A 25,584-nucleotide genomic window follows, 5' to 3' on the forward strand; every position below is an offset into this window, starting at 1 on the left:
CTCGCAGCAACCAGCGAATTGCAAAACGACGAATGGATCGACAGGATTCGAGAAGCAACCACCAATGACGAATCCATACAGAAGATCCTAGGCAACAGCACTGCACTAACCAGGGACGGCTTAGTCTACATCCACAGTCTAGTGTACGTTCCTGGGAACCTTCAAAACGAAATCATCAAATTGCACCACGACGAAACAACACAAGGACACCACGGAATTGAGAAGACCATCGAGAAAATTACACGAAATTATTACATCCCAGCGTTACACAGAAAAGTCAAAAAGTACATTCAACAATGCGATTCATGTCAACGGAACAAATCATCGCGACACGCACCATACGGAGAACTGAAATTGGCGGAAACACCGAAACAACCATGGGAATGGATTACCATGGACTTCATCACGAAGCTACCCATTTCGGAGGGTAACGACATGATTATGGTAGTCGTCGACCGACTAACCAAATATGCATACATGATACCGACAACGGAAACCATCGATGCACGACAGATGGCCAACCTACTACTCAGATATGTATTCACCAATCATGGAACACCGAGCAAGATTACCTCGGATAGGGACAAGCTGTTCACATCCAACATGTGGCAGTCACTGGCGGATCAACTTGGCATCGAGCATAGACTCTCTACCGCGTACCATCCGCAAACCAATGGACAAACGGAACGGGTCAACCAGACCTTAGAACAATACCTTCGACACTACGTGAACTTCCAGCAAGACGACTGGGCAGGATTACTACCAATGGCGCAGTTCGCATACAACAATGCAATGCATGCAACCACGAAAGAAACGCCTTTCTTCGCAAATTATGGGCTTAATCCCACTATTATCGGAGAACCAATCGGAAAACAACCACTCGCGGAGTCATCTCGACTATTGGCGACTGGCTTGAAACAGCTTCATCTACAACTGTCAAGGGACATCGAGTTTCTCAACATGCGCATGAAATTCTACTACGACCAATCGCGCCAGGAGGCGCCGGACTTTCAAAGGGGGAGAAAGTTTACCTCTTGCGACGCAACATTCGCACCAGACGACCCAGCGCGAAACTCGACCACCTCAAATTGGGACCATTTGAAATCGCGGAAAAAATAGGACCGCTCAATTATCGTCTAAAGCTACCTAACGGCATGCGACGCATCCATGCAACCTTTCATGTCTCATTATTGGAAAAAGCACCCAAAAACGCCGAAATCGCTACCAATGTGGAAGTAGAAGAAGAAACAGAAAACGAATATGAGGTCGAACAAATCCTGAACATGAACAAGGTCAGCGGAAAGCCTCACTACCTGGTGAAATGGAAAGGATACGATACAACGGAGAACACTTGGGAACCTATCGAGAACCTGATGGGCTGCCACCGGCTGGTTCGGCAGTTCCACCAACGCCACCCACGGAGAGGCCCAGGTCGCCCCAGAAAGACGGCGACATCGGATTCATCTCCAGCATCTGGGTCAGAGTAGGATTCTCTGACGTGGCGGCAAGAGCGCGAGCATCCTCGGCATCGGCGAGACGATCCAGCTCCGCAAGATCCTCAGCACTGAGAGGATCCTCAGCATCCAACTGCTCCATTATCTCGGCATCGTGACTCAACATCCGATCATTACGAGTTCGCAAGAATTGTCGTTGCTTGCGGAGACGAATAATTTTCATCATTATTTCCATCTGTTGTTGCTCGGCTTGAGCGAGCTCATCATCAACTTTCTTCTGTTCACGAAGCACCTTCTGCCATTCGGACTCGCTGTGGAACTTCTTCGCACATTTGCGACCGCGACGGGTGCATTCGGCACAATTACGGTGCTTCGAGTCCATCACACAATCAACACCACGGGAAAGACAATGTTCGCAAGGCGACTCGGAAACGGACCCGTTGGTCAGAATGGACTGGTATTGGATGAGCCTATTTTGTTTGCGAGTCTTGTTATCAACAGGCATGTTGCAAGGGGGACATGGCCGATGGGGAAATCAGAAAAAGAAGAAAAACATGCACTTACCTGAGGGGGAGAGGCCAACGTTTAAATCCTTTGAGGACAAAGGACAAGGAAGGAGGGGATGATGTTACGGACCTCAAGAGGCGCGGGGGCCGCAGTTATTTGAGGACAACGGAGGGCCAATCATCCCACGGACGCTAAGGATTAGCGTTGTCACGTGCGTTTCGGTATACTTGGGCGAGCCCCGGCAGGGCCCCAAGGCAGACACTCTGGGCGGAAGCCAGAAACGGCCTACGGCTAACCGTCACAACCAATACCCGCTTACTCCATGAGACGGTTAGCGCGACGCAGGAAACGGCCACCATTTTACCAACACCCAGATTACACCACAAGTGCAAGGACCCGGTAAAACCACACGTGACGCCAAGGATATACTCCCAGCGTGACTCCAAGGAGTAGGCGATGGGGTATACGGTGACTCCAGATCTACTCCCAGGGAGTAGGTCGGGAGTAGGAAGGGCTAGATATATAAGGACACTCATTTCGCATCATGTATTTAGTTCTTCGCGATCAATCATTCAAGTTACTAGGACAGCACCTTTCCTACATTGTTACTCGGTTACTACCTTTAGTACTTTGCACTTCACAGTTCACCTTCAAGACAACCCAACCTACAAGTAGGGGATTCACTCAGTGGTAACACTTAGTGATTGACTTACTTGGCGCGCACTTCTGGCACGTTCTGCAAGATACTCAACAGGATCCATCCCGCAGTAAGGCCTCGCGAGGCAACGGTACGATTGAGAGATACTCTTGGAATCCGCAGTTGGAATTAGGCAAGCATAACCCGTGAACATTCTAACTCACAGTGACCGGTCGGCAACGCGTAACACTAGGGTATTTAGGTTGCTTTTAAGTCTCTTGATGGTTTCCTGAAGTGCCTGGATTTTCCTTTCCTGCTCGTCTTCCCAGTCGTCCTCTCGTGCCGCTAGAGGACGAGGGGTCTTTCCTCGTGGAATGCTATCGTTGCCTGCTATGATAACTTTGCTTTACGGTTCAAAGATAGGGCGATTAATATATTACGCGTAGCCGACTAGTCACTGTTAGTTAGAATATTCACGGATTATACTTACCTAATTCTAACTACGGATTCTAAGAGTATCTCATAACCGTACCGTTACTATATAAAGCCTTACGTCGGGTTCGGGTCCTATTAAGTATCTTGTAGAACGTACTAGAAGTGCGCGCTAAGTAAGTTAATCACTAAGTGTTACTACTAAATAAATCCCCTACTTGTAGGTTGGGTTATCTTAAAGGTGAACTGTGAAGTGCTAAGTACTAAAGGTAGTAACTAAGTAATAATGTATGATTAATCGCGAAGAACTAAATATATAATAGTAAAAGAGTGTCCTTATATACCTGGTCCCTCGTGACCTCTTGTTAGGGGGTTGGGACTATTGCGAGTAGTCCTGGTTATATCGTGGATAGTTTTTGATAATATCAAGGATAAGTTACGTTATATCGTGGATATAACGTTCCTTGTTGTTATCACGTGATCATATGGTCTTCCGTAACGTGACAACCATCTTTCGTTATGAGTTGCCGACTCGTTGGTATGCTTCTCGTGCTGACTGATCTAAGTTGATTGGGTGTTAGTGTTCCTTCCCCCCGCATTAGCGTGTTGCGCTTGAGGACTTCGTAATACCTAGTATACGTAAGATTTTAATAGGTAGTTAAGCTAGGTAGCTTATAGAGTAGTTAAATCTATTACTTCTATATAGGAAGTAAAGCGAAAGTAAGAGTAAAGTAAGAGAAGATTAAATTAAATTAGTTAAATAGTTAGAGTAGAGGCGTCGGGCTTATAACTATCGGACTTTAGGCGGTAACTATAAAGTCGTGATTATATATATAAGACGATAGTATATATAAGAATTAGTAAATACTTAACGTAGTGTCTAAATATACGGTTATAAGTCTATCGGTCGTGTATACTTCTTATAAAGAAGGAGAAGTACCACGATTATAGAAGAGTACTACCGATCTAGAAGAGAGATCATAAAGGATAATAAACTTAATTTAATTTAGTTAGGAAATATAGTAGTATTTATATCTTAGAAATATAGTAAAAGATTATATAAGAAAGTAAAGAGTATTAGAGTGTTAGATAGTCTCCTACCTAGGTAGGTAATTTAGTGTGAGTATATAATTTAATATAAGATCGTTAAGGATTAATCTAATAGATCTTATAGAGAAGATCTAGACGTAGAGAGGGGTTATATAAGTAGGTCCTTCGTTATATGACCCTATAACGTCTATATATTGATAGTTATCTTAAAGATAAGATATCGTTATTACTTCTTTAACTATAGCGAAATACTATATATTAAGTACTATTATTAAGGATAGTCTTTTACTAGTAAAGTTAGTAAGTAAATTAATCCTAATATCTCTTTACTATTATATTATAATTTAGATAATAACATAATTCCCTCCCGTCCCGAATACCCGCCCGTTCTGAATACCCTTTTTAAAATCGCGTCCCCTTACCTATCTACCTAATTTAACTACCTACTATAATACTAATACGCCCTAAATCTAGGTAGAAATTAGCTAATTAAGAGGGTAAGATCTTATTAGCCCTTAGTAATCTTTAAAATAGCTAAATTAAATCTCTACGCGTAGTAGCGAAGCTATATAAAATTCCGCTTACTACCCTATACGACTACGTATATAGCTAATTATCTCGCGTTAATTCTCGTCTATTAGGCTATAAACTAACCTAATTAGAAGAGGATTCGCTTATTAAATAGATAATCTCTATAGATTTACGTAGAGTAGCGCCTAGACTAGTAACTATAGGAGAAATAGCTAATATCCTATTAGCTATACGTAGTAACTAGCTACTAACTACCGTTAGTAAGAATTAGCTATCTACCTTTATTAACCGCCGCCTTAAGCTTCGTATACGCTTCTCGCGAAGATACGATTACTAAAGAGCCCTAAACGAAGACCCGAAATTAATTCGGTAGTAGTTCGCGACCGTATAAAGCGTGATTAACGAGAACGGTATATAACTAGAGGATATCTATAACTTTAATAAGATAGGCTTTATAATAGGCCTTATATCGTCGTAGAAAGTAGTTATAAGGGCTAAATACTACGGTCGGAGATCTCTTCTATAACTAGGAAATCACGAATAGGTTACTACGATCGAAGTAATCTACTTAGATAGCTATTCGCTACCGCTATATATTATCTTTAAAGGTAAAGTAGCTATTAAAGAATAGTTTAACGAAAACCTACTAAAAGACTAGCGAATCGAGGTCTTAAAGAATAGCTAGACTACCGATAAGATTAGTTTACGCTAGTTATAAAAGCACTTTATCCTATATACGAATTCGTGTATACGTAGGCGATTTCGACTATTAATTCTTAATAGCTATAGTAGCTATCTTATACCTCTTTATATACTTACGTATTTATCGTATCTACTATAACCACTAGATATTAGGTATTTTATAGTGGTTAAGTACGCGTATAGTCGCTTCGTTAGTGATCTTACGCGTAGAGGATATAACTATATCGATAAGCACGATTTCTTAGTAGATTACTAATACGTACGGCTAGAAGCCTTCTAATTAGCTAATCCTACTATTAAGAATAGCTTCGTAGCTAGTAGTTTAGTACTATTAGATACCGAGAGAGTACTTAATAAGCTTAATATCTCTCTATGAATACCGATACTACTAAGTAGCCGTCTAAGTAGTAGATCTAGCGAATTTATACTATAAACGCCTAGAACCGCTACTTAGCTATTTAAGTAAGCTTCTATATTAAAAGATCTACTAAAGCGGCGGTTAAATAGCCCTCTAAGCCTATCGAAAGTGATCTTAGACTAGATAATTAAGGGGTTCTAGCTAGCGCTATATAGCGGTGCTTTACTAGTAGAGGATAATACGAATCTACGTATAGCGAGTAAGAAGATAGTTAAAAAGCGTAATCGGTTAACTAGGAGGATACCCTACGTAGAGGGTTTAACTATTAAAGAGGCTATATAGCTAGCTAAGTAGCTAAACTAGCTAGAGGAAGATAATAGGGTAGATTCGTATATAGAGGTCGAATTACCTAGTTAGCTTACTAGGCTAGTAGCTAGGGCTCCGCCTAGGTATAGTAGGTATAGGGAGATTAGTTATAGGATTAATATATATAAAAATCGCTATATCTAGTTAAATTAATAGGAGTTAGTTAAGATAATCGATTTTAAAGTAGTATAATAAGGTAAGGTATTCGGAACGGGCGGGAATTACGTTAATATTAAAACTATTACTAATAGTAAACTAAGTAATAAAGTATTATAGATTAGTATAAGATATTATTTAGTATATAATCTAGTTAAACGAAACTAAATTATATTAATTAATATTATTAGTAAAGATAATCCTATAGATATTTTAATAAAATCTAAGCTATAAGAGATTTTCTAAGCTAACTAAGAGAGATTATTAATAATAAGAAGATCTCTAAGTTAATTTCTACTAGAAGTATATTTTATATTAAATTAAGATTATAGTATATTTCCTTTTAATAAGATTAATAATTTTTATAACCTTATTTAAATACGTTCTACTATTAATATACATAAAAAGATATAGTTTTCTATACTCTTTATACTTATATTATTATTATTTAATTATTACTAAAGACTAATTTTTTATAAGTATATTTATAGATTTTATAATCTCGCTAAATTACGATTTTAAAGTTAATATATCTAACTAAATTAATATTTTTAATAATCTTCCTATCTTATTTCCTACTATTATTATATATTAAAAGATATAGTTTCTTATACTATTTTACTTTATATTATTATTACTAAGATTATATTTATAATTAGCTTATACGAGATTAATTTTAATATTTTTTATTAGCTTAGTCCTACGGGGGATATAATAACTCGACCCTATTAATCTCGACTACTTAGTCGCTTAGTTATACGTCCTCCCGTTTATACCTATATAGATTACTCTATAGGTTTAATAGTTCTTTCTAGGACCGACGCTATTCTTTATCTTATAGACCTATTTAGGTCTTTCTCTTCTTCCTTTTCCTTCTTCTTCTCTAGATCTATCTTTATTATAGTCTAGATAGAGATATTAATTTAGATTCCCCTCCTTTTCGCTTCCTCTAAGTAGGTATCGATAATACTATTAGGTTATAAAGGAGCTCGAGATTCCTACTACTATTAACGACTATAATCACTATATAGGTAGTATAGATATTATAAATTAGTACCGAGCTACCTATAAGACTCATTAACGAAGCGAGCGTAATTAGTTACCTCTTCTATTCTTCTTTATTAACGCTACGATTATTAATACGTGGCGTCTTTAATATCTCTATAAGAAGTAATAAGGTAGTAGGTTACCTACCTACCTAGGTTTCCGCCGGAAGCTCTATCAAGAGCTCTTTACCTTTAGTCTACCACTAAGACTAATACCAAAATAGCAAAACCACTAACAAAACCACCAGCAAAACCACCAGCGAATTCACTTCAATAAGCAGATAGCTTATATCTAGTGTCAATATAAGAGATAAAAGGGCAAAAGGGGCGAACGTACTAACCGAACAAGATCTGGTTACCTAGATTATGGTAATATGGCTCTATGTTTAAAAGGGCCCTATTGGGACGAATTCCACACAGTACCTAATTAGGTTATATTAATACACTAAATTCTGATTACCGGTATGTTACCGTAGTTAGCTACAGTGGCCGTTCAAAAGTATTTGGAACACAGTACTTCCCACCTCTACCGCTTTCATACACCGCCTACCAACAGTAGCTACATGTGTCCTCGTAAAAGCGGTCGAATCGAGTAAATTCGCTTGAATTTTTGGCTATTTCGTTAATATACCTAAGCCATTACCTCGTCGCGTAGAGGAGATCTTTACATACAGAAGATGGCATACTAGTTATTGAGATATTGAATGAACTAGGCGATTTAACCGGCAGAATAATAAGTGGGGCATGTAGCGTGTTCCAAATACTTTTGAACGCTGACTGTAATTATAACGCGTTAATACAACACACTAGTAAACCGCGCTAATTGTGCCTCCCGGGACGGTGAAGGGGACAGTCCTGGCCCCACCTCAGCTGAGCTTCGGTTTCCCGACGTCTTGTCTTTTAGCTTTGTTAGTTGTTACCTCGCGGCTGGCTGAAAACGGGGTTTAAAGGAGCGAGAGATACGGCATGATTTATCTCGATTATTTGGCTGGTTCACCAGCCTACCAGGCTACTAGGGCATATTCCTTTCCACGCAATATTATCTCCGGTCTAAGGTCAGTCTACCCTACCAGGCCGGGTAAGTATAATCACGGAGCCCAGGTCAGACTTCACGAGGAAACAACGCGTGCGGAAGTGTTTGACCAGTTCAAAGTCGACCAGGGGACGCCCACTTCCTTCAAGCGAGTCAAAGTGGTAAGAGCTAGCAGTTGTCGGACATTATCCGCTATATTGGAGATGTATTTATTTTCCAAAAGGAGTAGGTGTACGGCTGGGCTCGCTGAGATCTTACCAAATATTCTGCGGTGATGAGATTACCTGTCTTTTATTCGGCAATTTGTACAGGATATTACCATTAAAATAGCTGTCCTTGAGCCACAATTGACACACCGAAGGCTTTCGTATTCTCAACTTCAGGAACCAGACAGCAAAAGACGAAGAAATGGCTCAGGAAGACAAAAGAGCAAAGTTTGCAGGGGAGGCGTTTTGCCACTCGACGGGCGGCTAGCCAATATTGGTAATTGCACACAGGGAATGAGCAAAGCATTCGGTCCATGATAAGCCCAAATTTCTGGGAAATGACTTGGGACTATGCCAAGTCTAACCACACAAATTGATTATGGCTCAACTTTTGTAGTTCAATGGAAAATGGCAGTACTCTGTTGCACCAACCACGATAGCCATACAGGCAATTCTAAAGGGAATTCGGGGGCTTCGCAATCCGACATGGACGGGACGTTTCGATCTCCTAGCGTCTTTGCGCTAGTCACTGTAAGGTTGGAGGAATCGGTGTACAGAGTATAAATAGACCGTTCCGCTATACACATTTCGGTGGGTTTTAATCTCCGACTTAGGGTATCTTACAAGCTTAATTTAAATGAGGGGCCTGCTAGCTAACCAGACGCGTTAGGGCACCCCGCGCTCAGTGTGGCCCAAAAGCTTCCGACTGATTTTGGGCCACGCCGAGGTGGAACCAGGTGTTGTCACTGTCCCGTTTCAAGTATTTAAGCTCGCCAATTCTATCTCCAAAAGAGCGTTTCCTGTTTTAGGTCCGGGATATTCTCAGTAAGCCGGACTAATGTGATCCGCCAGTCATGCTTCCCGCCCATTCGATTACCACGTCTTTTCATTCTTGTTCTCTTATAAAACCCCCTTGTGTTTGGAGTGCTCAAAGCTGGTATGCTGCAATCACCTTTGAGCTCGAAGTATGATCAATCCAATCAGCAACAAAGCCAAATCAGTGAGCGTTCCTCAGGAGACGGATGATGACTCTGCTTTCTGGTGGAAGAAAACCAGCCCTATCCTTGAGAACCTCATGCAATGGGCAGGTTACGATCGCAGCCTACAGTCCAAGTATATGCAATTTTATGGACAGTGCATCACACCTCTTCTTGGAAGAAGGCTGGGTGACCCAAGGGTCTCAAGGGAATGGAGCAGCTTCATGACAGATGACACGACCCCGCTTGAATTTAGCTGTAGCTGGATTTCAACGCAAAAAAAGCCAATTGTACGGTTCTCGATGGAGCCAATTGGCAAGCTCGCAGGCACTTCAGATGATCCTTTCAATCTTCAAATCCTGAGCCAGTCTATAGAAGTGTTAAGGCCATGGCTCAGTCAGCTTGATCTACAATGGTTTGATAGGCTATTAAACGAACTGGTTGTGCGACCTGAGCACATCAAGGAGCGTGCAAATGCGTTGGTGGATCATTCATCACAAATATTTTTCGCCTTTGACCTTCGTGAACAAGGACTAGCGTTGAAAGCCTACTTTCTTCCCGGTTTGAAGTCCGCGGAAACGAACTTATCGAGATGGGCATTGATTCGAAGAGCGGTGACAAATCTGGCTGGCTCTCCCTCCATGAATGATTCCATTACAACTTTTGCGAGGTACATGGAAACGAGAAGCAAAAGACTGCAGCTTGAAGCAGAAATCATCGGTATAGACTGCGTCTCACCCAGTGTATCGAGGATCAAGATATATATTCGCTCTCAAATGACAGCTTTCAAGGATGTCGAAGACATCTTAACACTGGGTGGAAGCCTTTCCTACTTCAAAACTGAACGCTCTCGTGTGCTCCTTGAACAGCTATGGCAGGACCTTTTCAACCCGAAATCGAAACTCCCCCAAAGTTCTCTAGAGAAAACAGAACATCGAACTGGAGGCATATTGTATTACTTTGAGTTTCATAACGGATCCGATCAACCAGTTCCAAAGGTCTACCTACCAGTTCGGCATTATGCACAGAACGATCTTCAGATTGCGAAGGGGCTTGAAGAATATCTGAAATCGACCATGAGCAACTTCCGCTCAGGCAGTTATGTTTCTCTTATTAAAAAAATCTTGTCAGTTACTACCTTTCCTCCGCAGTACCTTGATGTATTCCTAACCCATTCCATATACACTCAGTAACCATAGGGCGCTGCAGGAAGGCCGTGGAATTCACACTTATATTTCCTTCATGCTCAAAGATGAGGCTATCACCGTCACCTCTTATCTGAATCCAGAGACATATCACCCCGCCCAATCCTTCAACGACATTGAATGTATAGCTTGTCATGATCACTAGGGGGTTTATTATCTCCATCTGGGAGATGCTTTGAAAATGGCAAGGCCTCACTGTATATTAAGACGTTGTCTGATAAATGGTTCAAAGTCCTTGACAAAAATGTCACCGCAGTGAATACTGCTCTGCCCAGTCTGATTAGGCCTTTCTTCTGTGTTTACTTTTTAGGCTTATAGTTATCGTATCAAATTGGCCGTTTCTGGGTAGCCAAAGTATCGCCGACTGTCGGACTTAAACGTTTATCCAGTTGATATGAAATGAGGTTAAAATGGGAGGGTCTCTCTTGCATTCACAGTGAGCATTTTCTGTTTATGTTAGACTGATTGTTCGAGCCCTCTATTGTGACCTAGGTCCGCCATGGCCCACTCTCCTGGCTGGGGTTTCTGGGATTTATGACAGTAGAGGAAAATAAACAGCGCCTCCGTACACATCTAAAAAAGACACTGGGGCACTTTTTGGGTTTATACCATGGCGTGAATATCGTACACTTCATTTGCGACCGTCTCCGTCAACGCGAGAACTAGTTTCTCCCCTTCCAACGGTCAAGTTGTCGCTGCCAACTATCGACCCAACATCTACCGCGGCCTGCAACACCACATCTACCACCTTCCTCACCACGGCTCAAACTCTTCTTTCAATTCATTTGACCGTTCAATTCTCAGCTGAGGATTCATATGCGGCTCATGTGGAGATCAACCGGATGGAGAGGTTGAACGCCTTTTTGAAGTGTAGGTCTTCTGCCTTTCCTCTACGAACCAAGCAAGACTGCATCACTAACACCATGAGGGTCAAATCAATCCGTGCAATCTTTCCAGAGTAGAGCGGGCCGAAAGACATTCACAGTCAGACTAGGCGACTCGCGGCCAGACATATTTTCCAGCGATGCAAATCTCGACCCCGCCCGCAGGGCAGTCAGTCTATCTGCGCCGTCACATCCTCCCAGTCGAGGACCGTATCAGCGCTGTTGAGAGCTGCGGAAGCCCGTCACCATCGCCATCCTCTTCATAAACAAGAAACATACTGTATGAAGATCGCATGTTATACCTTTATGCGTTCCCATATTCCCATTAACAAAGCCTCCGAGGCTTCCGTTGCTAGTCATATTGCCTCTATGTTAGAATATCTGATCTCTAAATCCACGAGCGGCTTACGACGCTCATTGAAACATCTTTAACAGAATATAACTTGCCAATTTATTCAGCCGCAACCTATTCAGTCTAGCTTCAATTTTCTTTTAGATACAGTGGAAAATGTATCTGTACATGCTCATTTCCCAGCAAGCATCACCAATTCACTTACTGCTCGACTCAATGTCTCTACTATGAATTCAAGCTGACTCTGCTCAGGATTTGTGAAGCAATGCCCTTCGAGATTCTCAAGTAGCACGACAACGAGCTCTTTCACTTTCGTCAGCCGACTCAAGTCTTTCTGTAGCGTATTCACCGCCATTGTATACTCTGAAAAGAGGGTTGCAGTGCTCAATCTCGTTTCTGACTCAGCAAGATTGACCAGTTGTGCACGAATGGTACTAATGTTGACTTTCGTGTTCACTCTCGCGATACTGTCGAGTAAGGCATTCACAAGCATTGCTAGCGCCGGCACATGCTCATCCTGAAGCCTGTTCTTTGCATCAAACAAATGGCGTGCTTTCGAGGGTGTGAGAACCTCGGGCTCATCTAGTATGGTGAATTTCCCATCCAATAACTGGAAGTTTGCCCGGTGCACGTTTTCCATCTCGGCTGCCTTTTGGCCCAAATCAACCGTCGCCATGTAAAGCTCATCTGCCAGTGAGGAGTTGAACTTTGGTCTCTCCAGGGTCCCTATTCGATAGCTCTCCAGTCTACTGCGGGTCGAAGGGTTCGTCAGATGGCCGACAGCTTTTAGGCTGTCAGTGATGTCTTGTCCACTGTACAATGCGATCACGGTATCTCCTCCTGGATGCCTCTGCATAAATTTGCTTGGGTCGTAAACACTTCCCATGGCCGAGAACCAATGCCCAGTCTCTTCTGAGTTATGCTTTATGAGCTGGGAAATGAAGATTTTGTTGGAAGTAGGCTCGGTTTTGGGATCATATTCATCCGGGTCATGACAGTGGCGTTCGAGACGTGCGTTCTCCAATTCTCGGTCAGCTTCTTGCCAAGGCTCGGTCTTTTGTTTGTGACCTAGACCATTGATAGTTGTACCTCGACCAATTTTAAACGAGACAGCAAGGAAGCCGAACGCCTTTCGCCGGTGAAATCCAAGAAGACCATCGTTGCCGTGGTATGAGTACGTAAATATCGTCCAAAAGTTCACTAATTCTGGATCAGCCGAAGCGGCAACGTACTCCGGGACAGAAACTTCCATAATAGCTTCAAGAAACTGGCGCCTGTGGATAGGATACGTCTCCCGGACAGTTTGCGCTTCTCTGCCGATACTAGTCTTATACTTCGAGCGTCCGATAAACTCATCCATCATGTGAAAGAAAGGATGCGCCGTACCTGCAGCCCCAACCACACCTGTCACCCAGGGAATTCCGAGATTCGCCATGGTGAGTGTCCACAAGATAGGATTGATATGGGAGTTGTGAGCTCTATTAGCGTGGAGCTTACCCAGAGTTTTGGTAAGCTGTTTTGAGAGAAGATGTAGACTTCGTATTGCATCTTTGAGGGAGGAATTATCACGAGCCAAGACTGATCTTTGGGCCTCAATGATATGATGGAGAATTGGTATGGTCTGCGCAGCCATTTCAATGGCTACCCCAATAAATACTCGCTCTTCTTTGGTGCCGATGGCTGGAATGAGTACATCCAAGTTCTCAAGGGTCACTCCAGAGCGCGATAAGCACGTTGATGTGAAATTGGCTACAAATCCATCAATGTAAGTGAGAGCCGGACCTGGTCGCCCAAGTCGCTTACACACAACAGTCCACGGGACCTCAAGTGATGGAGGCAGTATGTCGCTGTGATAGGCGTATTTTCTAGTAAGCGGCTCGCTTCCTTCCATTCGGACAAACACATGGGCTGTAATTCCGAGGATGCTGGCGGCCCGTTGAAGGTAAATTTCAGATAAAGCTTCGGCGGATGCGTCGAGCAATGGCATCTCAGTAACTCTTTTCCGGACAGACTGAGTTTGGACCAGGTGAGGTAGATCAGCAGCCAGTTGGTCCCATACGGCATGCGTGGGTGGAAGTGTCTTCATTGTCTCGAGAGGAAGAAACCCAGCCTGTTTGGATAGGAAGCCCGAATTTTCGTGTCCATTACGACGATTTGTCCGCTCTGCCTGTTCGATTATTATCTCACAGGGGGGTGAGATATTGGGTGTCTGAAAAATGTTATCACAGAAATTTTCAAGCTAGTCCAAGGAGGTTTACACGTACCTTCGCTGTCGCTAAGAATAAATAGAACAAGAAGGCAATGAGCAGAGCCAAGCACACGCCGTGAAGTGATGGAGATTCAAAGTGACAATTCTCAAAAAGGGTAATCAGATTGCAAATTGATCCACTGGATAATCCGGCAATGGAAAACATGGTTCAATAGTTGTTCAACGATATCTTGATGATCTTGGAAAGCTGACAATGGATCGCCTCGATACCCACAACTCAAACTTGGATAGCAAAAGAAAGCCTTGAATTCTGGGCATCGTAGTAGGTATATGGCTTATATTTATCACTAGTGCTGATGTCGGTCTTACGGGCTGACTAATGTGGATTACTTTACTAGGCGCTTTTAGATCACAATCCTCCACCCCACCGTTCAGCCCATATTTTGTACATGCCCTTATCAGCTAGCGCAGTTTCCACAATAAAAACTCTCCAATAAGAGTGGAATTGCCACAATTTTTTTTTCGTTTGAATTTCATCCCATTGAAATTAATTTCACACGTGAGTATGATCATAGAAGGTGAGGACAGGCTAGGCCTCGACATGGTCCGGTTCCGGTTCCTTAGGTCAGAACCTAGAGTCGGGACCAATAACCCTATAGGTTCGTCCTAGTTCGCACCTACAGGAACCTAGAGTGCATAATTTTGTAAAGAAATTTCCTATTTTGGCTGGATAAATTGCTGATTCATTCTTTTTTATTACCGTTATTTATACCTATTCTGGTTTCGGTATTGACTGGTCTTCGACTAAACCTCGCTAGTACATGAAATTATATGAATTAGTCTCGTATATTAGTTATTTCGGCTAGAAATATGACTTTACCTTTAGATTCCGTCTTATTTTAGTCTTTATGGGTAGGGAGATAGTATATTAAAGAGATCGTAGTGTAAGAGAGTAGAAATATATATTTTCCCTTATATAGCTCTGTAGAACTGCTTTAAATAATATAGACGCCTAGAATCTTAACTAAATAAGCTAAAAATACGCTTAAATGAATAGGATAGTACTTAGAAGTAATATTAGCTTTTTAAAATTTAAATCCGCCTTCTAATATAAGCTGTTTTTATCGTCTAAAGTAGTAAATCTACTCAGCCGTAGTAACTATCTACTAAAGTCTTTAGTTAGCCGATTTCTATAGAAATACTTTAATCCCCGGGGCTACTAGGTATAACACATCACGTGATTTCACTAATAAGTCAGCTAACTAGTTATCGCCATGACTTATATCATTAGAATACCTACGTCCTCTTAAGTGAACTAGCGAGTCTCCGTTAAGCGAACTAGCGAACCTCTATTAGGCGAACTAGCTAGTTATTACTAATCGAACTAGTTAGTTATTAATATCGTGAACTAGTGATATTTTATTTAATAAACTAGTTAATAGGTTAGCTAATTAATAGATTAGACTTAGAGGTATTAGAAGGTTAGATTAAGATTAGGGATTAGTTATTATTATAGATCGCGCTATATATTAGCGATATATATCGGCGGATCTATCCCTACTAGATCTACTATCTTACTTAGTATAAAAACTTAGCTTTCGCTTTATAGATTCTTCTTCTCTTCTCTTCTCTCTAGCTTTAAAATTCTAGTATTTTAGAACTTATTCTTCCTCTCTTCCCTTTTAGTAGATTAATCTATCTATATACTTATATAATTTTAAAGCTCTCTCTCTTTTCTTTATCTATAATAAGATTATACTCTCCTTAACTATATATATCTTACTATAGATTTTTCTCTTTTTAATTAATAACCCTAAACTAAATTAATAAACTAAACTGATACTACTATAGCTTAATCTATAAATAAATCCGTAAACGAATCTATAAAGGATCTCTCTAAGAGAATATATTAATATATAAGCTTTTTACTAGAACTTACTAATCTATAAACTAACGATAACTATAATAAGATACTCTATTTTATTCCTTAACCTAATTAGTCTAAAGAATTTCTTTATTAAGATTATATAACCCTATAATAGTTTATATAACGTAATTCCCGGTCGAGTCGGTCACCCGGTCGAGCCGGTCACCCTCTCCAAAATCGCGTCCTCCTACTAACCTACCTAATTCAACCACCTACCATGCCACCAATTCGGGCTGAATCTTCGCAGAAATCTGCGAATCAAGAGGGCAAGATCCTACTGGCCCTTTCCGATTTAAAAAATGGCCGTGTTAAATCTATTCGCGCTGCGGCTATCCTATACGAAGTCCCTAGGTCAACACTTACTGACCGCGCCAGAGGAGTGGTTTGCCGCGTCGATTCTCGCGCAAATGGCCATAAATTGACCCAATTAGAAGAGGATTCGCTTACTGAATGGATACTCTCTATGGATACGCGTGGAGCAGCCCCTAGACCGGCTACTGTGGGAGAAATGGCTAATATCCTACTGGCCGCGCGCGGTAGCTACCCTTTACCTACCGTGGGTAAGAATTGGCCCTCATCGTTCATTCATCGCCGCCCAGAGCTTCAATCTCGCTTCTCGAGACGCTACGACTACCAGCGCGCATTAAACGAAGACCCGAAGACCCTCCGAGCTTGGTTCGCGACCGTACAAAGCGTTATTGACGAGAACGGTATACAATCAGAGGATATCTACAACTTTAATGAGACAGGCTTTGCAATGGGCCTTATATCTTCGCAGAAAGTAGTCACAAGGGCTGAATACTACGGTCGGAGATCTCTTCTACAACTAGGAAATCGCGAATGGGTTACTGCGATCGAAGCAATCTGCGCAGACGGCTATTCACTACCGCCATGTATAGTCTTCAAAGGCAAAGTGGCTATTGCAGGATGGTTTAACGAAAACCTACCGAAAGACTGGCGAATCGAGGTCTCAAAGAATGGCTGGACTACCGATGAGATTGGCCTACGCTGGTTACAAAAGCACTTTATCCCACACACGAATTCGCGCGTACGAGGTCGGTTTCGGCTATTAATTCTTGACGGTCATGGTAGCCACCTTACGCCCCAATTCGATCGGATCTGCAAAGAAAACGATATTATACCTCTTTGTATGCCTGCGCATTCATCGCATCTACTACAACCACTAGATGTTGGGTGTTTTGCAGTGGTTAAGCGCGCGTACGGTCGCTTCGTTAGCGATCTTGCGCGTAGAGGATATAACCATATCGACAAGCACGATTTCTTAGTGGATTACCAGCGCGCGCGGCTCGAAGCGTTCCAATCAACCAATCCCACTATCAAAAACAGCTTCGCAGCTAGTGGTCTAGTACCATTAGACCCCGAGAGAGTGCTTAACAAGCTTAATATCTCTCTACGTACTCCGTCACCACCTAGCAGCCGGCCAAACAGCAGATCTAGCGAATTCACACCCCAAACGCCTAGAACCGCCGCTCAGCTATTCAAGCAAGCTTCTATGTTAAAAGATCTACTAAAACGGCGGTCAAATAGCCCTCCGAGCCCATCAAAAGAGATCTTAGACCAGATGATCAAGGGATTCCAGCTAGCGCTACACAGCGGTGCTTTACTAGCAGAGGATAATGCGAATCTACGTATAGCGAGTGAGAAGATGATCAAAAAGCGCAATCGGTCAACTAGGAGGATACCCTGCGCAGAGGGTTTAACCATTGAGGAGGCTATACAGCTAGCTGAGCAGCTAAACCAGCCAGAGGAAGATAATGAGGTAGATTCGCATGCAGAGATTGAATTGCCTAGTCAGCCAATTATGCCAGCAAAGAGGGCACCACCTAGGTGTAGTGGGTGCAGGGAGATTGGCCATAGGATTAATGTATGTAAAAATCGCTATATCTAGTTAAATTAATCGGTGTTGGTTGAGATAATCGATTTTGAATTGCTCTTCTATGGGAAAGTGACTGGCTCGACCGGGTGACCGACTCGACCGGGAATTACGTTAGTTCTTATAATAAGAACCTAAGATAACCTTTTATCTTTAATAAAATCTCTAGTATATCTTCTAGTCTTATATTTTAGAGACTAAAAGTAATAGTTAGGAGATCTATAAAACCCTAAATAGGAAGATAGAGGATCTCTAGTAATATTTAATCTATATAGAAAATCTAAATAATACTATAATAAAGACTATAAACTTAATAGTTCTTAATTATTAGAATAACCTTAATAATATAGAGAAGGAACGCTAGATCTAGTAATACTAGACCTTATAAGTTAAGGCTCTTACTATTTCCTAAGTTAATATAATAAATTATTAGAATTATAAAGATACTATAGAAACTATCTTAGATAAATAAGATCCTTAAACTATTAAGATTCCTAATCCTTTTTTATTAACTAATAATAAGGACCCTAACTTTAAAGCCTAGAGTATAGCTATATACTATAAGATATATATCTTAGTAGAATAGATACTAACTAAAGATTACTAGATTATATACTTTACTTCTTAATATAGTAATAAGGTAGAAAGATACTTAATCTTTTATATATACTATAGTTTACTTAATCCTTACTTAAGTATTATAGATATATTTAAGTATATAAAGTAAGTATTTAGAGATCTTAATAGAGCTATAAAAGTAACTAAGGAATTTAATAAGCTTACTATAAAGTCTAGATAGTCCTTCTATAAGTTCTTATCTAAGTTTATTTATCTTTATATAGAATCTAAAATAATAATATTAGATACTATTCTAAAATAGAATTTATAGCGTTAACTAACGAAGCTCCTATAAACTTATATAGATTTTAATATACTTTATAACTTAAGTATTAATTTTAATATATTTATCTTAAGTAATTATCTAATTACTAAATACTATAATAAGAATAATAATAAGACTAGTAATACTTCTAATTCTAGTAATAAAAGTAAGAGAGATACTAAGAAGGATAAAAGGATTACTATAAAAAGCTTTATAATTACTAAGGAATTGTCGGACTCTAGGCGGTGACCATAAAGTCGTGATTATACACACAAGACGATAGTGTGCATAAGGATTGGTAAATACTCAATGTGGTATCTGAATACACGGTTATGAGTCTATCGGTCGTGCGTACTAGCAGAAGTACCACGATTGTGGAAGAGTACCACCGATCTAGAAGAGAGATCAAAAGGGATGATAAACTTTGTTCGATTTAACTAGGTAACATAGCAGTATTTATATCACAAGAAACATAGCAAAAGATCACATGATAAATCAACAGAATCAGAGTGTTGAGAGTCTCTTGCTTAGGTAGGCAATCATATGCGAGATCGTTGAGGATCAATCTGTTAGATCTTTATAGAAGAAGATCTATATGTAGAGAGGGGTTATATGAGTGGGTCCTTCGTCATGTGACCCCACAACATCCACATGTTGACAGGAATTATATAGAATCTCTATCCTAAGATTAGATACTAATATATATACTTAGTATATAAAAGAAGAATAATATTTTATCTATAACTAGTTTAGCTATATTTCTACTAAGTATCCTAGTAAGGAATAGACTATAATAATAGCTAAACTTAATACTCCTAAAGATCCTAAATCTCTTAAGGGAAAAGCCTAAGTCTAGAGTAAGTCTCTATCCTAGGCTTAAGTATTAAAAAGTCTAAGAATAAACTAGATCTATAGAAGTTACTAAGAAATTATAAATAATTTACTTTTCCTATAACTTTAGTTTTAAATAGTAGATTAATATTAATATTAGCCTTACTAGATACTAGAGTAAGTATAATATAATCTTAGGAAAAGCCTAGTTTATCTATTATTAGGTTTTATTAAACTACTTAATAAGGAAAATAATTTAGCCCAAGCTAGTAATCCTTACTAAGGAAGTTATAGGCTAATTAATATTATTAAGATCCTATAAAATCCTAGTAAGGCCCTAAGATATTAAATCTACTTACTAGGCTAATACTAATATTTAAGACTAAAAGATAAATAAGGAAATTTAGAGAAAACCCTATTAGGAGATAATAATAAATCTACTTAGATTATTCTAAGAGGAAAAGATTAAGAACTATCCTCTCTAGAAGAAATAGAAGTCTAAGAAAATCCTCTTATTCCTAAATAAGAGATAAGTATTTATTAGAAGGATTAGGTTTAAATACTATATATATATTAAAGGAACTACTATTTTCTATACTACCCTATATAAAATTAATACTATTATTTATTAATATTATAATATTATATAGTTATATAACTACTTACTAAGCCCTTTTCCTCCTAATAAACTATATCACTATTCTCCTATATAAAATCTATTAGATTAATCTTTAATAATCTTATATTAAATTATATACTTATATTAAATTACCTACCTAGATAGGAGACTATTTAATACTTTACTTTCTTACTATTTTATATAATCTTTTACCGTATTTCCTAAGATATAAATACTACCCTATTTCCTAGCTAAATTAAATTAAGTCTATTATCCCTTTTAATCTCTCTTCTAGATTAGTAGTACTCTTCTATAATTATAGTACTTCTCCTTCTTAGAAGTAATAGATTTAACTACTTAATAAGCTACCTAGCTTAACTATCTATTAAAATCTTATATATACTAGGTTCCTTAGATTACTATAGTTAAAGACTATATAATCGTATATAATCTATAGAAATATACCGATCTGGACTAAGCTACTCTATCTATCCTACCCTAGGAACTAATTAAACTATAGCTATCTAATACTATTAGAAAGCCTACTAATATATATATATCTAATCTTTCTAAGTAACTAATTAGACTCGCTAATCTTATATCCGACTAATTAGCTATCTATAAGATACTACTAAGTAAATATAAATTATTAAGATTAGACTACCTTCGATATCTTCGATTAATTAAATCTCTTAAATAGGGTATTCGATCTTCTTGTATACTAGAAGAACGTTAAATTATTAATAGCCTATTAGTATACGAAGTTATAGTAAAACTATATATTATCTTTATCCTATCTAACTAATTAAAGAATTATTAAATCCTACACGATTAGGATAAGCTAAAATAATAAGCTCTACTAACTAAATTATTATAACTACCTATATAAGGTTAAAAGTAGCTAATTAGCTAATCAGAAGGTAAGAAAGTAGTAATTATCTACTTCTAAGACTATCTTTCTCTAGTATATAATTTCCTAGAGATAATTTATCGGACTCTAGGCGGTGACCATAAAGTCGTGGTTATATACATAAGACGATAGTATATATAAGGATTAGTAAATACTTAATATAGTGTCTGAATACACGGTTATAAGTCTATCGGTCGTGCGTACTTCTATAAAGGAGAAGTACCACGATTATGGAAGAGTACCACTGATCTAGAAGAGAGATTATAAAGGATAATAAACTTGATTTAATTTAGTTAGGAAATATAGTAGTATTTATATCTTGGAAACATGGTAAAAGATTATATAAGAAAGCAGAGAGTATTAGAGTGTTAGATAGTCTCCTGCCTAAGTAGGTAATTCGGTGTGAGTATATAATTTAATGTAAGATCGTTAAGGATTAATTCGATAGATCTTATAGAGAAGAAGATCTAGATATAGAGAGGGGTTATATAAGTAGGTCCTTCGTTATATGACCCTATAATATCTATATATTAATATACCCCCTTAGTTCTCGATATAGGAGCGGAATAAGAGTAAAGTAAGAACTAAATAAGAGAAAAGAGAAAGATAAGGACTAGATAGGAGGTGGTATCTCTATGCCTAGTTATCTAATAAAATCGTTATACTTCTACCTAGGTAGGCGTTTAGTAAGACTATCTACGGGTATATCAGTGGTTTTAACCTATTAGATAGATAGGCGCTTTACCTATACCTCTTAACGAATCTATAGGCGGTTAATATCTACGTGACGAAGTTTAGTCTAAAATACTAATTTCTCGCGATTTAATAGGTTAATAGTTTACTTATTATCGTAATTTAATACTTCTTGCTATTTAGTGTTAAATTCGATAAATTCGAATAGGCGTTTAACCTAGTATAGCTACTTAGCTACGTATAAGATAGCTAGTAATTTAGCTTCTATAGTAGATATAGTGATCGTCTTTTGTCTACGAGATTTCTACTCGATTAGACTACCGAATAAGGAGAAGATAAAATCTTCTAATAACTTTCTATTAGGATTATTAGCGAAACTCGTATCTAACGAAGTAGTAAAGATCTAGTAATCTATTTAGCTACTACTAAAATAGATAGCTAGGTCTTTCGTCCCGTATAGGTAGGAAATTAGGTAGTTAATAGTAGCTAGGTACTTCTTATCGTAGCGTATAAGAGATTTAGCTAGTAGCTAATTAGCGAAAGCGATATCTAGTCTAGTCTATATAGTAGGGAAAAGGGTTAAACTATACTTCTACTAGTATAGTTTAATAGTTAACTAGTTAATTTAACTAGTAATCGGATTAAGATATTAATTACTAACTAGTAGTGTATTAGGTAGTTTCCTACCTAGGAGATTAAATTTAGTAGCGATCTTTTTAATATAGGCTAATTAGTTTAGCTAGGTCTTTCGTCGCTATCGGTCGCGTATAATTCGAATACCGATAAATTAGGTAAGTTTACTATAGTCCTTTATCTTAAAGCGTTATAAGAGAAGTTACTTTATCTAGTAAGCGTATAATCTCTTACTTCGATAGTAGGCGGCTAGGAAATCGTTAATAAATACTATAATAACTATATAATTATTAATATAAAGCGTAGGGTCTTTAGGATAGCTTTTAAAGCCTAGTGAGAGAAGTATCTCTTTTATATCGTCTTCCTATCTCTTACTAGCGATTCGAAGACCGTATACTACCTTATATAGGTATAGGACTATTAACTTTCGTCCTAGTCTTAATAGGTATCGGTAGTATACTTCCTCTTTAAGATCACTATTTAGGAAAGCGTTAACGGTATCTATCTAAAAGGTCTTAAGGTTAAAATACGTGATAATTACTATAAGCGTACGAAAGGTCCTAGTAGCGAGTATACTAGTACGTAGGTCTTCTAATTCGTCTAGTGTCTATATATCTCCGCGTACGTATAGACGTACTTTAAAGTGTATAAGGTATCCTAATTCGTTAGATTTATAGGTAAAGATCTATCTTATTAGTATAAACTAGTAGCGTAGATAATCTAATTAGTTAAGATCTGTCGGACTCTAGGCGGTGACCATAAAGTCGTGGTTATACACATAAGACGATAGTGTGCATAAGGGTAAATACTCAACGTAGTGTCTGAATACACGGTTATGAGTCTATCGGTCGTGCGCACTTCTATGAAGGAGAAGTACCACGATTGTGGAAGAGTACCACTGATCTAGAAGAGAGATCACAAAGGATGATAAACTTGATTCAATTTAACTAGGTAACATAGCAGTATTTATATCACAAGAAACATAGCAAAAGATCACATGATAAATCAACAGAATCAGAGTGTTGAGAGTCTCTTGCTTAGGTAGGCAATCATATGCGAGATCGTTGAGGATCAATCTGTTAGATCTTTATAGAAGAAGATCTATATGTAGAGAGGGGTTATATGAGTAGGTCCTTCGTCATGTGACCCTACAACATCCACATGTTGACACACCCCCTCAGTTCTCGATGTGAGAGCGGAATGAGAGCAAAGTGAGAACTGAATAAGAGGAAAGAGAAAGATATGGACTAGATAGGAGGTGGTATCTCCATGCCTAGTTGTCTGATGAAATCGTCATGCTTCTGCCTAGGTAGGCGTTTGGTAAGACCGTCTGCGGGCATGTCGGTGGTTTTGACCCATTGGACAGATAGGCGTTTTGCCTGCACCTCTTGACGAATCCATAGGCGGTTGATATCCACGTGACGAAGTTTAGTCTGAAAGACTGATTTTTCGCGATTCAATAGGTCAACGGTTTGCTTGTTATCGCAATTCAACACTTCTGGTTGGTCGGTATTGAATTCGATGAATGAGAAGAGACGTTTAACCCAGTATAGCTGTTTAGCTGCATGTGACATAGCTAGTAATTCAGCTTCTGTGGTTGACGTGGTAATCGTCTTCTGCTTGCGAGATTTCCACTCGATTGGACCACCAAATAATGAGAAGATGAAACCTTCTGATGACTTCCTATCAAGATTATCGGCAAAGCTTGCATCGGACGAAGCAGTGAAGATCTGGCTATCTGATTGGCTGCCACCAAAGCAGATCGCTAGGTCTTTCGTGCTATATAGGTAGGAAATCAGATGGTCTACTGCAGCTAGGTGCTTCTCATCACAGCGTGTGAGCGATTTAGCTAGCAGCTGATTGGCGAAAGCGGTGTCCGGTCGTGTCCAAACAGCGGGGAAAAGGGTTGAACCACACTTCTGCTGGTATAGTTTGATAGTTGATGGGTTGATTTGACCAGTGATCGGATCAAGACGTTGATTGCTGACTAGTGGTGTATTAGGCGGTTTTCTGCCTAGGAGGTTGAATTTAGTAGCAATCTTTTCAATATAGGCTGATTGGTTTAGCCAGGTCTTTCGTCGCTGTCGGTCGCGTATAACTCGAATACCGATGAATTGGGTAAGTTCGCCACAGTCCTTCATCTCGAAGCGTTGTGAGAGAAGTTGCTTTATCTGGTGAGCGTGCAAGCTCTCACTCTTGTGGTATGCAGCCAGGAAATCGTCCACAAATACCATAATAACCATGCGATTATCAGTGTAAAGCGCAGGGTCTTCAGGACAGGATTTAAAGCCTAGTGAGAGAAGTATCTCTTTCACGTCGTCTTCCCATCTCTTACCAGCGATTCGAAGACCATATACTGCCTTATGTAGGCGAAGGACCTTAGTCTTTCGTCCTAAACCTGGTGGGTACTGGCAGTACACTTCTTCTTTAAGATCGCTATTTAGGAAAGCGTTGACTGCATCCATCTGAAAGGTCTCTAGGTCAAAATGCGTGATGATCGCTATGAGCGTGCGAAAGGTCCTAGCAGCAAGCGTGCTAGTGCGTGGATCCTGGTCGTCAGGTTTCTGTGTATCTCCGCGTACGCATAGACGCGCTTTGAAGCGTGTGAGGTATCCTGATTCGTCAGATTTATAGGCAAAGACCCATCTCATTGGTATGAGCTGGTGGCGTGGGCAATCTGATTGGTTAAGATCTTTGCAATTCGATTGGTGTGTGTATCTGACGAGATCTTTGTTGATAGGTTCGAACGCGTGCATATCCAGAAGCTTATTGAATTCGATTCGCATAGCTTGTCGGAATTGGCTTTCAAAAGGATGGCTGGTCAATTGGTGGTAACCAGATGGTGGTGGTGGAATCGTTGATATCAAGACCTTTGGTTGATGAGATTGGTCTGTTGAGAAAGCTTGGAAATAGGTTATGAGGGATAAGTGAGGGCGTTTTCTCTCACTTTCGTCGTCGGTTGAATCGGAATCTGATCGTGGGCGTTTAGTTGGTATATTGAGAGGTTCATATCCAGAAGGGTCGAAGTTTGTATTGTCAATTAAGACGAAAGGGACTATATCCTCTGGTTCTGATTGGCTAGAACTCAT

At 39.5% G+C, this 25,584-nt stretch overlaps 2 protein-coding genes across 2 annotated transcripts; one reads left to right on the forward strand and one right to left on the reverse strand.

The window, feature by feature from the left end:
* Positions 1-9,445: 9,445 nt before the first annotated feature.
* Positions 9,446-10,648, forward strand: N7496_010375 (uncharacterized protein; the record flags this gene model as incomplete). Its single annotated transcript, XM_056703288.1, has 1 exon — positions 9,446-10,648. The coding sequence occupies one exon, from the start codon at positions 9,446-9,448 to the stop codon at positions 10,646-10,648; it is 1,203 nt and encodes a 400-aa protein (XP_056552288.1).
* Positions 10,649-12,068: 1,420 nt separating this feature from the next.
* On the reverse strand, positions 12,069-14,310 carry N7496_010376 (uncharacterized protein; the record flags this gene model as incomplete). Its single annotated transcript, XM_056703289.1, has 3 exons — positions 12,069-13,645; positions 13,700-14,105; positions 14,161-14,310. 3 exons carry the CDS (start codon positions 14,308-14,310, stop codon positions 12,069-12,071), a joined length of 2,133 nt encoding a protein of 710 aa, XP_056552289.1.
* Between the last annotated feature and the right edge of the window lie 11,274 nt (positions 14,311-25,584).

This window comes from Penicillium cataractarum (assembly GCF_028827025.1).
Source record: "Penicillium cataractarum strain IBT 29864 chromosome Unknown utg000008l, whole genome shotgun sequence".
Classification (NCBI taxonomy): domain Eukaryota; kingdom Fungi; phylum Ascomycota; class Eurotiomycetes; order Eurotiales; family Aspergillaceae; genus Penicillium; species Penicillium cataractarum.